The sequence below is a fragment of the Aphis gossypii genome, chromosome X (genome assembly GCF_020184175.1).
Source record: "Aphis gossypii isolate Hap1 chromosome X, ASM2018417v2, whole genome shotgun sequence".
Lineage (NCBI taxonomy): Eukaryota > Metazoa > Arthropoda > Insecta > Hemiptera > Aphididae > Aphis > Aphis gossypii.
In genome coordinates this window covers 15,402,475-15,416,046 of record NC_065533.1, presented here as the reverse complement: position 1 = coordinate 15,416,046, position 13,572 = coordinate 15,402,475, and the positions used below count along the sequence as shown (strand labels likewise).

Below are 13,572 nucleotides of genomic sequence, written 5' to 3'. Positions count from 1 at the left end.
AAGTCTGCAGCAAAAAAGTTTTCTGTATCGAGATCTACATTACAACACAGACTTAAAAATCCTGACAAAAAAGTATCATGTGGACCAAGTCCAGTATTATCTGAGGAAGAAGAAAATACATTAGAAAAATGGATACTGGAAAGTTGTCGGAAAGGATTTCCTCAAAGAAAAGAAGATCTTTTAGTTACTGTGAAACAATATCTAGACAAAAACGAACGAACTACTATTTTTAAAAATAATTACCCTGGTAATTTTGTTATGTTAAATAAATTTTTATATTACAACCATTTATTATGCTTTTTATAGGTATTGGATGGTACAAATCTTTCATGAAGCGTCATCCAAATATATCTGTCAGGACAAGTGAACATGTGACAGCTGCAAGTGCCTGTATTAGTGAACAAGATATAAAAAAATGGTTTGAAGGTATTAAACAGTATTTAAAAGAAGAAGGTTCGTATGATATATTGAGTGATCCAACAAGAATTTTTAATGGTGATGAAACGGGGTTTTCCTTGTGTCCCAAAACAAAAGCAGTTTTAGCTCCTAAGGGTTGTAAAGATGTTTATGAAGTCTCAGTAGGGAATTCAAAAGAAAATTTGACCGTCATGTTTGTATTTAGTGCAGCTGGAGTGATGTGTTATCTGATGGTTGTGTACAATTACAAAAGAATTCCTCAAAATATTTTGAGCTCAGTACCGTCTAACTGGGGAATTGGTCTGTCTGACAGTGGTTGGATGAAATCAGAAACGTTTTATGAGTTTATTGCAAATATTTTTCATCCTTTTTTAGTACAGAATAACATAAAACTACCTGTAATTTTATTTGTTGATGGACATAAAAGTCATCTCACATATCAACTTAGTACACTTTGTTCTGACTTACAAATTATTTTAGTTGCCCTATACCCTAATTCGACTAGGATATTACAACCAGCCGATGTAGCTGCTTTTCGCCCACTCAAAGAAGGTTGGAAAAGAGGAGTATTTGAGTGGAGGAAACAAAATTGTTCAATGGCGGCTGTAACTAAAGTAGATTTTGCTCCAATTTTACAAAATGTTATTAAAGAAACAATAACACCAGATATTTTAAAAAATGGGTTTAGAGCTTGTGGATTATATCCATGGAATCCAAATAATATTAATTTTGATAAATGTCTTGGCAAAAATCTAGTAGCTGCAGTTGATGAGCATTGTTTAACTGAAAATAATTTGAACTTTGAAAAATTGTGTGATATTATTGGTCCAGAAATTATAACAAAATGTAATACTATTAACGGTTCTATAGAAAGTACACCTATATCTGAAGAATTGCAAGCATTAATTAATGTGTACAATTTATTAAAAAAGAAATCAAATAATGAAGGTGTAATTTGTATTCAACATCAAGATGATATAATTGATAATTTACATCAAGATGATATTATTATTGATAATCTATATCAAGATGATATTATAACTGATAATTTACATCAAGATGATATTATAATTGATAATCTACATCAAGATGATATTATAATTGATAATCTATTTCTAGATGACAACAATCACGATAGTAATATATTTTGTGTAAATCAAAATGATATTTATGTTGAACAGAGTACTAGTGCAGTTATTTCACCTGAAAATAATAATACTGATATTTCAATTACAACTGATAAAAATGTATTACAAGAATCGGAAGACAAAATTATCACACCACGGGCTAAGATAAAAAAACTTCAGGTGTCTCCAATTGACACTTGTCTAATATGGCCAATAACTCCTGAACGTAAGGGTAAGCGAAATACTGAGAGAGTTCCATTTGTTATTTCTTCTGATAAGTGGCAAAGGATGTATGAAAAAAAAGAGCAATCAAAAAGAAACATTATGGAACAAAAAGAAAACAGGAAAAAACAAAGACTGGAGAATAAATTAACTAAAACTAAAATTGTGCCTGTAACTAAAAACATTAAAACAAGAAAAAATGTGGTCAGAAATATTTTTAAACCGTTGGCTTTAAGTAAAAAACCAGCTGAAACTATCACTAGTGGACTTTTTGAAAATTCTAAAACAAAACAAATTTCTGATGTTTTGACCTTAAACACAGATGAGTGTAGTAACAATTCAAGTTCTTCTAGTATTTATAAAAATACAGGACTGTGTTTTAGATGTGGACATAGTTTAAATGATGTTCAAAATGGTTTGTCTTGTGAGTTTTGCTCATACATTTATCATCTAAAATGTTTAGATAAAAATGAAATCTGCAATGAAGGATCAGGGGAATCAATTTTATTTATATGTAACTCCTGCCAAAAAAATTTAACCAACACACCAATGTGATTTATATTTTTAGTTAAATATATTAAGATTTTTTTTACATGTACCAACTACCTATTTATTTAATATTTATTGTTATGACAAGGTACTATTGTTTTTTTTTAATTTTTAAAGTTTTAAATTGTTAATATTTTTAAATTTTGTTATGCAATTTAAATCATTTAATTGATTTTAGTTTATTTAGTTCTATATTATTAATATTTTTAAATGTTATTAAGTATGAAACTTAAATTATTTAATTGTTAACTATTAAATTTGAGAAAATTATAAGACTAGTGATAAAACATAAGACTGTTTTAATTATAACCAAATAAACATTTTAAACATTGAAATGTATTTTATTATTTCTTCTTATTATAATCAAATATTAAAACTAAATTATTAGGTACCTACATAGCTACATTTTAATAGGTATCTGCCTATTAAAGTTGTTTAGCATAATTATTATTGCTGCTAGATGTACTAATTTTAGTTTTTTTATGATTTGTATCTATTTTACTCCTAACCACAATACAGTACTACATATTGTGATAAAATAAAATGTTAGGAATCTTAGAATAAGTTACCTAAGTGAAGCATATAGGTAGTTAAATATTAAATTATAAAATATCTTTACAACACAATTAGTTAGTTCATTAGTAGTTATTTTAGTAAGAATTATAAACTAAATATTATGTATATTTTTCTACAGTTAGGTGTAGTTTGGTTACTTTGTTTGGTGCTTATATATGTGTTTTATAATTATTATTCATTATACCCAAGTAGTAGCTACTATATATCTATACAATAGTAAAAGAAAGTAATTTTATTTATTAATTTAACCAAATAAATCGATAAAACTATTAAATTACATATATAATTTAAGAGGATGCCAATAACAGAAATTATAAAACCAATAACACAATTTTAGGTGCCAATAACTATAATTTTCGGTTATTTTATACTTGATAGTAAATAAAAAAAAAGTATTTAATATTTATATATAATGATCATATGGTAAGATTGATAACAATTTGCTTAATCATTGAAAATGATAATAAAAGTTTAAACTATGTTTAAGTCTGAAATATCATGAAAACAAATTTACACTTTTCTAAAGGGTGCCAATAACTGTATACTTTACCCTATGCGTTCTCTCGTGGTACGGAGTATAGTTTGGCGGTCGCGGTTGACGTTATGTTATTAGTTTATGTTACAACTTAACGATTTTAACGATAATATTAAACGATATTAAAGGACACTGGTTTTAGTCAGTCTTAGTGATTTTTGTTGTGAATACTGAATAACTCAGAATAATTTCACACCTACCACGAAACCTACCATACGTCTGCAACGGTGCTGTAAGTAGGTAAGTTAACCTTAAAAGTTTAAGTTTAAGTTTAAGTTAATCTATACTATCTTGTAAGTGTATATTATTTTATAGGTAGTTATTACTTATTAGCCAATGTACTTACCTAGTACCTACGTCGTATATGTACATTGCACGTAGGTAGGTATATAATATAGTTTTGGTATTTTCTCTAGTTCCTGATTTTTTCTATTTTTTAATTGAATTGAAGTTTAATTATTAAATTTAAAATTGTAAAATATTAAGATGGAATGAAGAATGTTTTAGTAGCTACTACCTAAATATAAATGTATAGGTAGGTACTCGTGTAGTTACCTACCTAAAATTATATCATTATTCATTAACTACTAAAGTCTAGGTAAGTTAACATATTAATACATAGGTTATAGGTACCTACTATACGACTAGATAAGTTGTATGTTACAATGTAATTAAAATATTACAAAATACATAAAATGATGGGTACATAAATTTACCTAGGTATTATTTAATAAAACACAATATTCATCAAGACAATTTATTTTATATTTGATAAATGTATACTTATGTGCTATTAATGTTATTCATAACTCATAATACTCAGTAATACATTTTGTAATTTGTGACTATTAGGCCCGGTTTTTCAGTCATATTTAACTGCTAGTTAGAGACACTTAACTGTCAGTTAAATTTAACAGAGAGTTAACTGAAACTTTTCAGTTTATCAGTTAATGGTTAAACATAACTGTAGGATAAAGTGTTGGTTAAGTTATCTGTTACTTTTTCTACTAGTTAAACTTTTAACTGAAAGATTTAAACATAGAATAATATAATATAATATAATTATATACAAAAATTAACACCTTATCATTTTATGATTACAATGTACTAACTATTTTGGCTAAAAATTTATACATTTTATGTGTACCCGTCCTACATATTTGTTAATTTTTTTTAAGAATAAATAACTAAAAAACATATAATGAATCTTCAACCAAATCTTTTATTTGATGACAACGATGACGAAATATTAGAGTTTATTAATTATCGTCGAAGACCTTACACGGTACGAGATAGAATTAATCATATGATGAAATGGGATGATCATGATTTTAGGATAAGGTTTAGACTTTCTAAAATAGTTGTTGAACAAGTATTGGAATTAATAAGGAACGATATATCTGTAGAAAACCAATGGTAAGTTTGGATTAAGAAATAAAAAAATAATTTATTTAAGCAAATAAAATATTAAAATAATTGGTAGGTACATCCTATTTTGTACCAAAATAGTAAGGTTATATTTATGAAATTAAAATATAAGTTTGTAAGTATTAAATCAGCATTTGTGAATGATGAAATTCTATATTTATTAATAATCATCACATATCAAAATGATACACCTTCTTCTTTGGCTTTCTACAGGCCTTTCAGGTTCATTGCCGAAACAACTATTTACCTCTACTTTTCTCTATTTTTTGCCATTTCTTCCCCATTCCATACTTCCAGCATCTTCAAGTCTTTTTTTATTTATGATACACCTTACTATTTTTAAATGGCATTTTTAAATGAAGTGTATACATTACAGAGATCTTTCTACAAAATTGCTCGATTCCCAAAAGTTATTGGTGCAATAGATTGCACACATTTTCGAATTCAAAGCCCAGGTTATTTATTATTATTAAACTTCATATAAAAATAATTTACATTGTAATGCTATACATAGGTAGAAGTTTGGTATCTCAATCACCAATAAAACATCTGTATCAACACCTCCCCAATTGTTTTTTTTATGCCTCAGGGCTTCATTATTTAAATAATATAAAAGTTATTTTTACGCACTAAAAAGTAATAAATAATAATAATAATATATATTTTAACTCCTGATAATGCAAATAATAAAATTTACTTAATTAATATAAAAATAAACATTATGAGAAATTATCGCCTATGATGTTGCATAAACAAATTTAGATTTTTTTACTAGCAGGTACATATTTTTATGTATCAAATAAAATAATAATAATAATAATAATAATAATATTTTAGGAGGTCATAATGCCGAATATTTTCGAAGCCGAAAAGGATATTTTTCATTAAATGTCCAAACAGTTGTTTCACCCAATTTAAAAATAATGGACATTTTAGCTCGTTGGCCAGGATCTTGCCATGATCAAACTATTTTCAGGAATTCAAACATTCACAATCAATTGGCTAATGGTAAATGGGGAAAAAGCTTAATTGTTGCAGATAGTGGATATAAAAATACCAGTCATATTGTGACTCCTTTTATAAATCCAAGAGGAAACATTGAAGAGCTATACAATGAATCAATAATTAGAACCAGAAATCCAGTAGAAAGAGCATATGGAGTTCTTAAACGTAGATTCCCAATTTTATCTCTTGGTCTACGCTTGAAGCTAACTACATCACAAGCTGTAATTGTTGCTTGTTCAGTTTTACATAACATTGCATGTGATAACAATGATTTAGAAGCCCCCGATCTCATAGACATAGTATTACCACCAAATGAAATAATCAATATTAATCCCCAAGAAATATATGAAGAGGGTTATGCAAGACAACAATTGATTAACGAGTAATTCTCTAGACTATAAACATAATAAAAATAAAAATAAATTTTTTTATTACCTAGTTAAATACATATTTATATAATATTACTAATAATATATTTTAATTATTTTAAATTACTTTAATATACTTTAGCCCTCAGGGGATACTAATTAATTAGTATTACGGGTTTGGCGAACCCGGGGCCCCGAGCTCCTACTGGCGGAAAGTCCCAGGTGGATGATTCCAGTAGGAAATGGCGTAGGGATTATGGCGTCCCCATCGCCCGATGCAACAGCGTCGCAATAGCCTCGACCGACCGATTCCCGGGATAAGGAATCTCCTCTACTAAGCCAACGGTCTTCGGAGTGGATGAGCGAGTAGAGTAGGGCAATCTCTTGTCCTAAGGTGAGAAATCGTCTTAAAGGGCGGATGAATTATCAGCTGTGATAATCAACGGCTTGAGGATGCAGAAAGCAACAGGGATACTACTGCATTAAAGATCTAAGGATAACCCTAACCTAAGTAACCATCATGACAAGTCCCCCTCACAATAACAACCTTACTGATCATGGAACTCGGATACCAAGATCCGGCAGGAGGAGTGACAAGGCTTCTCAGGTCGCCAGCATGCGAAATCCTTGTGCAAAATTTAGAATTGGAACATGGAATGTGAAAACCCTGCTCAAAACAGAAAAAGTGGAAGAATTAAAACAAGAAATGAAACGTGCAGAACTAGACATCTTAGGAATCTGTGAAACACGATGGGCTGGAAATGGTGACTTTACATCCGAAGAATTTAGATTTATACATTGTGGAAACGAGAAAAGAGGAAAAAATGGTGTTGCGCTGATACTTAGAGGAAAATGGAAAAATAATGTCCTGAATACCTATCATGTTAATGATAGAATGATGATGATTAAAATACATGCTGAACCCACTGACATGTATGTTATACAAGTTTATTTTCCAACATCAAACAGTGACGATGAAGAAGTGGAAAACATCTACGAACAATTAGAAGATTTACTCAAAATAACTGAAGAGAAATCAAATGTATTTATTATCGGAGATTTTAACGCCTCTGTAGGAGAACAAAACTTTACATCGACCACAATGGGAAAATTTGGTCTTGGAAAACAGAATGAAAGAGGACGGAGGCTTCTGGAATTTTGTGAACAAATAAACATGATCATTACCAATACATTTTTTGAAACTCCAAAAAGAAGAAGATACACATGGAAAGCGCCTGGTGACATAAACAGATTCCAGATTGACTTTATTCTAGTGAAAAAAAGATATAGAAATCAAATTAAGTCTAGTCACAGCTATCCTGGTTTCGACATTGACAGTGACCATAATCTAGTCCTTGCTAAATGCAATATTAAATTTAAAAGAAGAATTAAAGTACTAGAGAAAAAATGGGCAGTGGATAAACTTAAATCCGATCCGACTCTGAAATCTTTTCAAGAATTAATGGAAAAAACAGACAACAGTTCGTGGGAAGAACTGAAATCTACCATTACACAGAATGCTGATAAAATACTTGGTAAACATATCCTAGAACCTAAGAAACCCTGGATGACAGAAGAAATTCTAGAACTCATCAAAGAAAGAAATATTTGGAGAAATAAAGACTACGATAAGTATAAAAAATCAAGAATACTGTTACAGCAGAATGTAGGAAAGCCAAAGAAAAATGGATGGATGAAAACAGTGCGGAAATTGAATATATGATGAACAGTAACAATAATGGAGTGTACGCAAAAGTGAAAAGATTACAATACGAACCCAGGACAAGAAGCAATATAGTCAAAGACAAAGAAGGTAGGATTGTGTTCGATAATGAAAAAGTAGCCAACAGATGGAAGGAATACATGGAAGAATTGTATGTGGGACCAGAAATAACAATTGAAGATCAATACATTGAAAATGAAGAAGAAGTAGACAATAACATGAAGGGACCACCAATTGACGATGATGAATTTAACAAAGCATTGAAGGAACTAAGTGATAAAAAAGCAACTGGTGTTGATGATATCCCAGCAGAAATATTAAAGAGTTTGGATGACAAAACGAAAAAATCCTTATTTAAATTCATTTCCCCCGGATTTCATCCAAAGTAGAACCATCACAATACCCAAAAAAGGGAATGCTACGGAATGCTCAAATTATAGAACAATTGCTTTGCTCTCACATGCCTCCAAAATTCTTCTAAACGTTGTTAAAAACAGATTGAAAAGAAGAATAGACGCTCATTTACACGAAGACCAATTCGGGTTCAGAAGTCAAAGAGGCACCAGAGAAGCAATCTTAGCATTGAGACAGATTTTAGAAAGAAGAATAGACGTGAATAAAGATACTTACCTGGCCTTTGTTGACCTTGAAAAGGTTTTTGACAAGGTGGATTGGAGTATCCTATTTGAAACATTAAGAAATGCTGGCATTGATTGGAAAGACAGGATATTTATTCTTAATCTGTACAAATCGCAATCTACTATAATAGATGTCAACGGTTGTAAAAAAGAAGCAAATATCAGACAGGGTGTTCGCCAGGGGTGCCCTTTGTCTCCTATTCTGTTTAATCTGTTCATTGAAGTGGCTATAAACGAAGTAAAAGAAAACACTCTAGGCGTGATTATAAATGGTCAGCAAATTCACTCCATCCGTTTTGCAGATGACATAGCACTGCTCGCAAACTCCGAAGAAGACATGAACCAAATTCTTAACTACCTGGACTTAACCCTGAACAAATTCAAACTTAAGATTAACGCCAAGAAAACTAAAGCAATGGTAGTAAGTAAAAAGTATGATCAAAGCATGACAGCCAACATCAAACTAAAAAACGATAAAATAGAACAAGTACAAGAATTCTGTTATTTGGGAAGCTTGATCACTCAAGAAAATAAATCTAAAGAGGAAATAAGAAGAAGGATTGCCTTGGCCAAACACGCTTTTGAAAAGAAAAAGACCCTCCTAACTAATAAAAACCTGAGTATTAGAACAAGAAAGAAATTTATTAGAACGTACATCTGGAGTTTACTGTTGTATGGATGTGAGACATGGACGATTGGGAAGTATGAAAGAGATAGACTTGAAGCAATGGAAATGTGGTTATGGCGAAGAATGACAAGAACAAGATGGATAGAGCGGAAAAGAAATGAGACAATACTAGAAGAAATAGGTGAAACAAGAAGCATGTGGACATCAATAATGAAGAGAAAAGTCAAACTAGTGGGACATTTGCTGAGACACAATGACTTCATCACCAACATTTTTGAAGGAAAAATAGCAAGCAAACGATCACGAGGACGTCCAAGAAAATCTTATTTTGAAGACCTGAATCATCTCATGGGCTGCTCCTCCTACCAACAATTGAAGAGAATGGCATGGGACAGACAAGAATGGTTACACCGACAAGGCACTGCCTTTAGAAGCTGATGATGAATATACTTTAATTACTTAATAAAAAGTTTTGAAAATAAAATTATACTTAAGAATTTAAATTTTAGTGTATATTATTCATTATTATTTATTATTGATAGTTAAGAGAACATCACACACACGTATGTCGTCTCCGTCTTACACATTACTAAATAGCTAATTTGCTATGTAGTACGTGTTTAAGGGGATTGGTGACGGTGATTTCCTGTCTTTGTCTAACACACGCGCAACATAAGAATTCAGACGTTTTTTTTTTGTCCAACGTACCGATTGATACGGTAAAGCGATAAGAATTCTGAAAACAGATTTGAATTCGTTGTCAAGTCTACTTGAGAACGGCCAGTCCACATTTTTGATATTATCTGCCAAAATCTTAAAATTATTATATTACAAATGAGTAATTAAAAAATTGTCATATTTCAATTATTTAAAAAGTTATATTTTAATATAAAAAATGTGGACTGGCCGTTCTCAAGTAGACTTGACGACGAATTCAAATCTGTTTTCAGAATTCTTATCGCTTTACTGTATCAATCGGTAGGTTGGAAAAAAAACACGTCTGAATTCTTATGTTGCGCGTTTGTTAGACAAAGACAGGCAATCACCGTCACCAATCCCCTTAAGCTGAAGATAACATATGTGGGTGCAAATTCTCTTAAACATTTTAAAAAAAGGATTATATTAAATTAATTAAATTTTTTTTTCATTTCTAACTCAATTCTTAAAATTTCAAGTTTTAATGCATGCTCTTCTGCCATATATTTTAATTTAGTTTCATGTTCTATAGATGATTGTAATATTTCTTGTCTGACAAGTTGTTGTTGCAAAGATACCAACTCCATTTTGGTTTCTGCAAGGTTTTCAAATTTTTCACCAGCTGAGGTCATGCAATGTTTCTTAGTGTTAGCTGCAAATATTTAAGAAAACATTGTAGTACATATTTAATGTCTACATGTAGCAAAAAATTGATACTTTGTTTCAAATTATAAAAACTAACATGGTTTTTGATAACTGTTATTTGATAATAATTTTGTATTTTTAAGTGTTGTTCTTAGCATTTTTGTTGAGTTTAAAGGAGACCAGCTTGAATTGTTTTGATTATTATCTAATAAACAGTATTGTAATTTTTAATAATTAAAAATAAATAATTATATAATGTAAAGTGCCATTAAAGTTCTACACATTTTATTTGTGTGAAATATTTGGATTTAGACCTACGTTGCTCTTGATTTGCATCTGTAAAATATGATTCCTTATTTAAATCTACCTCAACTGTATCTATATCATGTAGTGAAGATGATGTAGCTGTTGGAAATTCTTTGATTACTATACATCATAAATATATCAATATACCAATTATTAATCATTTATAAATCACATGATTCATTATACAATATAATGTAGTAAATGTAGCACAAAAATAATAACAATTAGTAAATGATATATTATGTTCATGCGTTAATGGTGCATTATCATCAAACTCCTCTTCGTTTACAACATATTCTTCAACTAAATTTTCTGTACTTGTTTCTTGTGTTGTGATGGATTTTTGTTCATATTTTAATTGATTTTTTGTTCATAGAAATAAATTGATAAATAATGCATTAAAAAATGTTCTCATCATATTGTCAATAAATTTAAATATATACATTTATTACCAAAAACATTGTTCAGGTTAATCTCATTCTAATAGTTTTAATAAAAATAAAAATTATTACATTAATAATAAAAATAAGAATAGTGCTATGGTTTAACCAATAAATAATAGGACTTCAAATTTTACAAAGGACAGGAAGATTTCAAACAGAAGGACATTAAAGAACAATAAATGATAAATTGTATTAATTAATAGGAATGGAAAGGAGTAGGAACTTACGAATTGGAACATCACTATCAAAATTACAAGGTAAACCTTCTGCTGAGATCCTGATTATAGAATATAATTCATTTTCTAAATCACTCTGTGCTTCATAAGGTTTTACATGTGGTCCACCGACAGTTTCAAATAAAGTTTTTTTAGACCCCCTAAGCATTTTCTTGATACTTTCATACTTCTGTTTCAAGTTAGTAGGATCTCTTGGCTATAATAAGTAAAATTATGATTAAACGAAATAGTAACTAAAATAACTTATTAATTTATTATAAATAATAAAAATAAAAATAAAAATAATTATAATATTATTGTTATTTTTAATTATTTATTATTATTACTTATTATTTATTTATTATTTATTATTTATTTATTTATTTTACTTACTTTACTTTTTTAAGTAAGAATTTTAGTAAAATAAATATTAATATAGTTATGGTGACCAGTATAAAAATTTAAAAAAAATTCCATTTTAAAACTTAGCTTCTCCTCTGTCGTAATTGCCAATGCATATACCCATTTTGCCCATATCATAGGACATATGTAGACGTCGTAGACCATAGGTCATCTCCTACTACAAAATTGTATTTTTTAAAATTATTATTATTACCTAAGTACTAAAAAACTAAGTATTTAAAATTATTTTGTCAACCAATTAGATGTGTGTCTTTATGATAACAATTCTATGAAATTTAAATAAACTTAAACTAAAGTATAAATATTTTAGTTATTTTTAAAGGTAAAAATACTAAGTGTAATATTTGAATAAGTACAAAATTTTGTTAAAGTATAGGAAACATTAACAAATTAAATTAATTATGCTAACAACCAATTAGATTGCATTAGCTCGAACCATAAAGTCTAAATTATGTAAAAATAAAAAATCATAAACATACTAATTCTACTGTCTTATGAAAAATAGTACTTCTGGTCACCATAAATATAATATTCTATTCTTATGTTAATAAGAATTAATATTTTAGTAATTTTATAAATTAGGCAATAATAATAATAAGATTCAATTGAATAGTAATTAGATCCCATTTTCCAATAGATAGCTCCTTCAGAATTGATGAATGGTATATTTTTTTCTACATACTGTTCTCACAAAAAAAAAAAAAACACATCATTGTAAAACCAATAAATTCAGTGCCAGGTATCAAAAAATGTATAAAATGTAACAATACATGATTGTTAAGTGAAATTAAGAAAATTATAATATATTGCAATCTATTTTATAAAAAATGTTACGTACACAGTCAAGTGTTGCAGCATTATATTTTTCGGCAATTTCGACCCACGCTCTGTTTTTGTCGTTCCATGATACCGCATTTGACTCCTTATTTTCCAAAACTCTTTTTTTTTGAAGTGCAAACTTCAATAGCAATTCCTTCTCACTAAAGGAAAAATTTGTCGACCTCACTCGTTTTTTATTGATGGAAGCTGATTTCTTTTCCATACTATAAATATACAATATATACAGTATATTTATATTATGTATATTCTATTAACTAAAATAGCTAACAAGTATTTATTAATTAATAATTATTGATTATTATTAATTAATATAAACTAATTAACTATTCACTGGCAAATGGACAATAACAATACGCCAATACATATAATTTGTTCTTTGGCAATATCTAGTTATCTAAATAATATGATAATGATGCATAATAAAACCACGGACTAAGATAGAATGGTCTGGTAACGGTAGGGACGGCGAGGTGGTGGGGTCTGATCCCCAAATGTTTCTGCCCCGCTACACTGCACATCTATCACAAGTACACTATATTCAACGCTATCTAGTGATAATAATATACGATAGAAAAGTAAATAGTGGTTCCATATTATAGGTTATTATAATATACTATAATATTTCTCCATAGATGGCGCTGAATGTAGTGTACTCTGGTACCTTGTCTAGAGAAACATTTGTGTCACACTGATAAGACATTCGATATCAGTCCATTCTATCTTAGTCCGTGAGTAAAACATAATGATAAAATTATTTTGATCGATCACGTGGGTGACATCTTGTACCA

General features: G+C 29.1%; 4 protein-coding genes across 4 annotated transcripts in view; 3 read left to right on the top strand and 1 right to left on the bottom strand.

The window, feature by feature from the left end:
* Positions 1–329: 329 nt before the first annotated feature.
* Positions 330–2,166, top strand: LOC126552384 (uncharacterized). Its single transcript, XM_050207082.1, has 2 exons — positions 330–1,031; positions 2,089–2,166. Exons 1-2 carry the CDS (start codon positions 330–332, stop codon positions 2,164–2,166), a joined length of 780 nt encoding a protein of 259 aa, XP_050063039.1.
* Positions 2,167–5,058: 2,892 nt separating this feature from the next.
* LOC126552383 (putative nuclease HARBI1) lies at positions 5,059–6,245 on the top strand. The gene is made up of 2 exons (XM_050207081.1): positions 5,059–5,309; positions 5,692–6,245. Exons 1-2 carry the CDS (start codon positions 5,198–5,200, stop codon positions 6,243–6,245), a joined length of 666 nt encoding a protein of 221 aa, XP_050063038.1. The 5' UTR covers positions 5,059–5,197.
* Positions 6,246–6,747: 502 nt separating this feature from the next.
* On the top strand, positions 6,748–7,950 carry LOC126552382 (craniofacial development protein 2-like). Its single transcript, XM_050207080.1, has one exon. The coding sequence runs from the start codon at positions 6,748–6,750 to the stop codon at positions 7,948–7,950; it is 1,203 nt and encodes a 400-aa protein (XP_050063037.1).
* A 2,393-nt stretch (positions 7,951–10,343) lies between these two features.
* Positions 10,344–13,572, bottom strand: part of LOC126552168 (fibrinogen silencer-binding protein-like) — a 39,858-nt gene continuing 36,629 nt past the window's right edge. The window contains exons 2-7 of the mRNA XM_050206810.1: positions 12,783–12,987; positions 11,534–11,738; positions 11,086–11,187; positions 10,876–10,983; positions 10,655–10,762; positions 10,344–10,564 (exon numbers count right to left, since the gene is read on the bottom strand). Coding sequence (XP_050062767.1) covers positions 10,344–10,564; positions 10,655–10,762; positions 10,876–10,983; positions 11,086–11,187; positions 11,534–11,738; positions 12,783–12,986 — 948 coding nt within the window. The 5' untranslated portion in view covers position 12,987. The remainder of the gene's footprint in view (positions 10,565–10,654; positions 10,763–10,875; positions 10,984–11,085; positions 11,188–11,533; positions 11,739–12,782; positions 12,988–13,572) is intronic.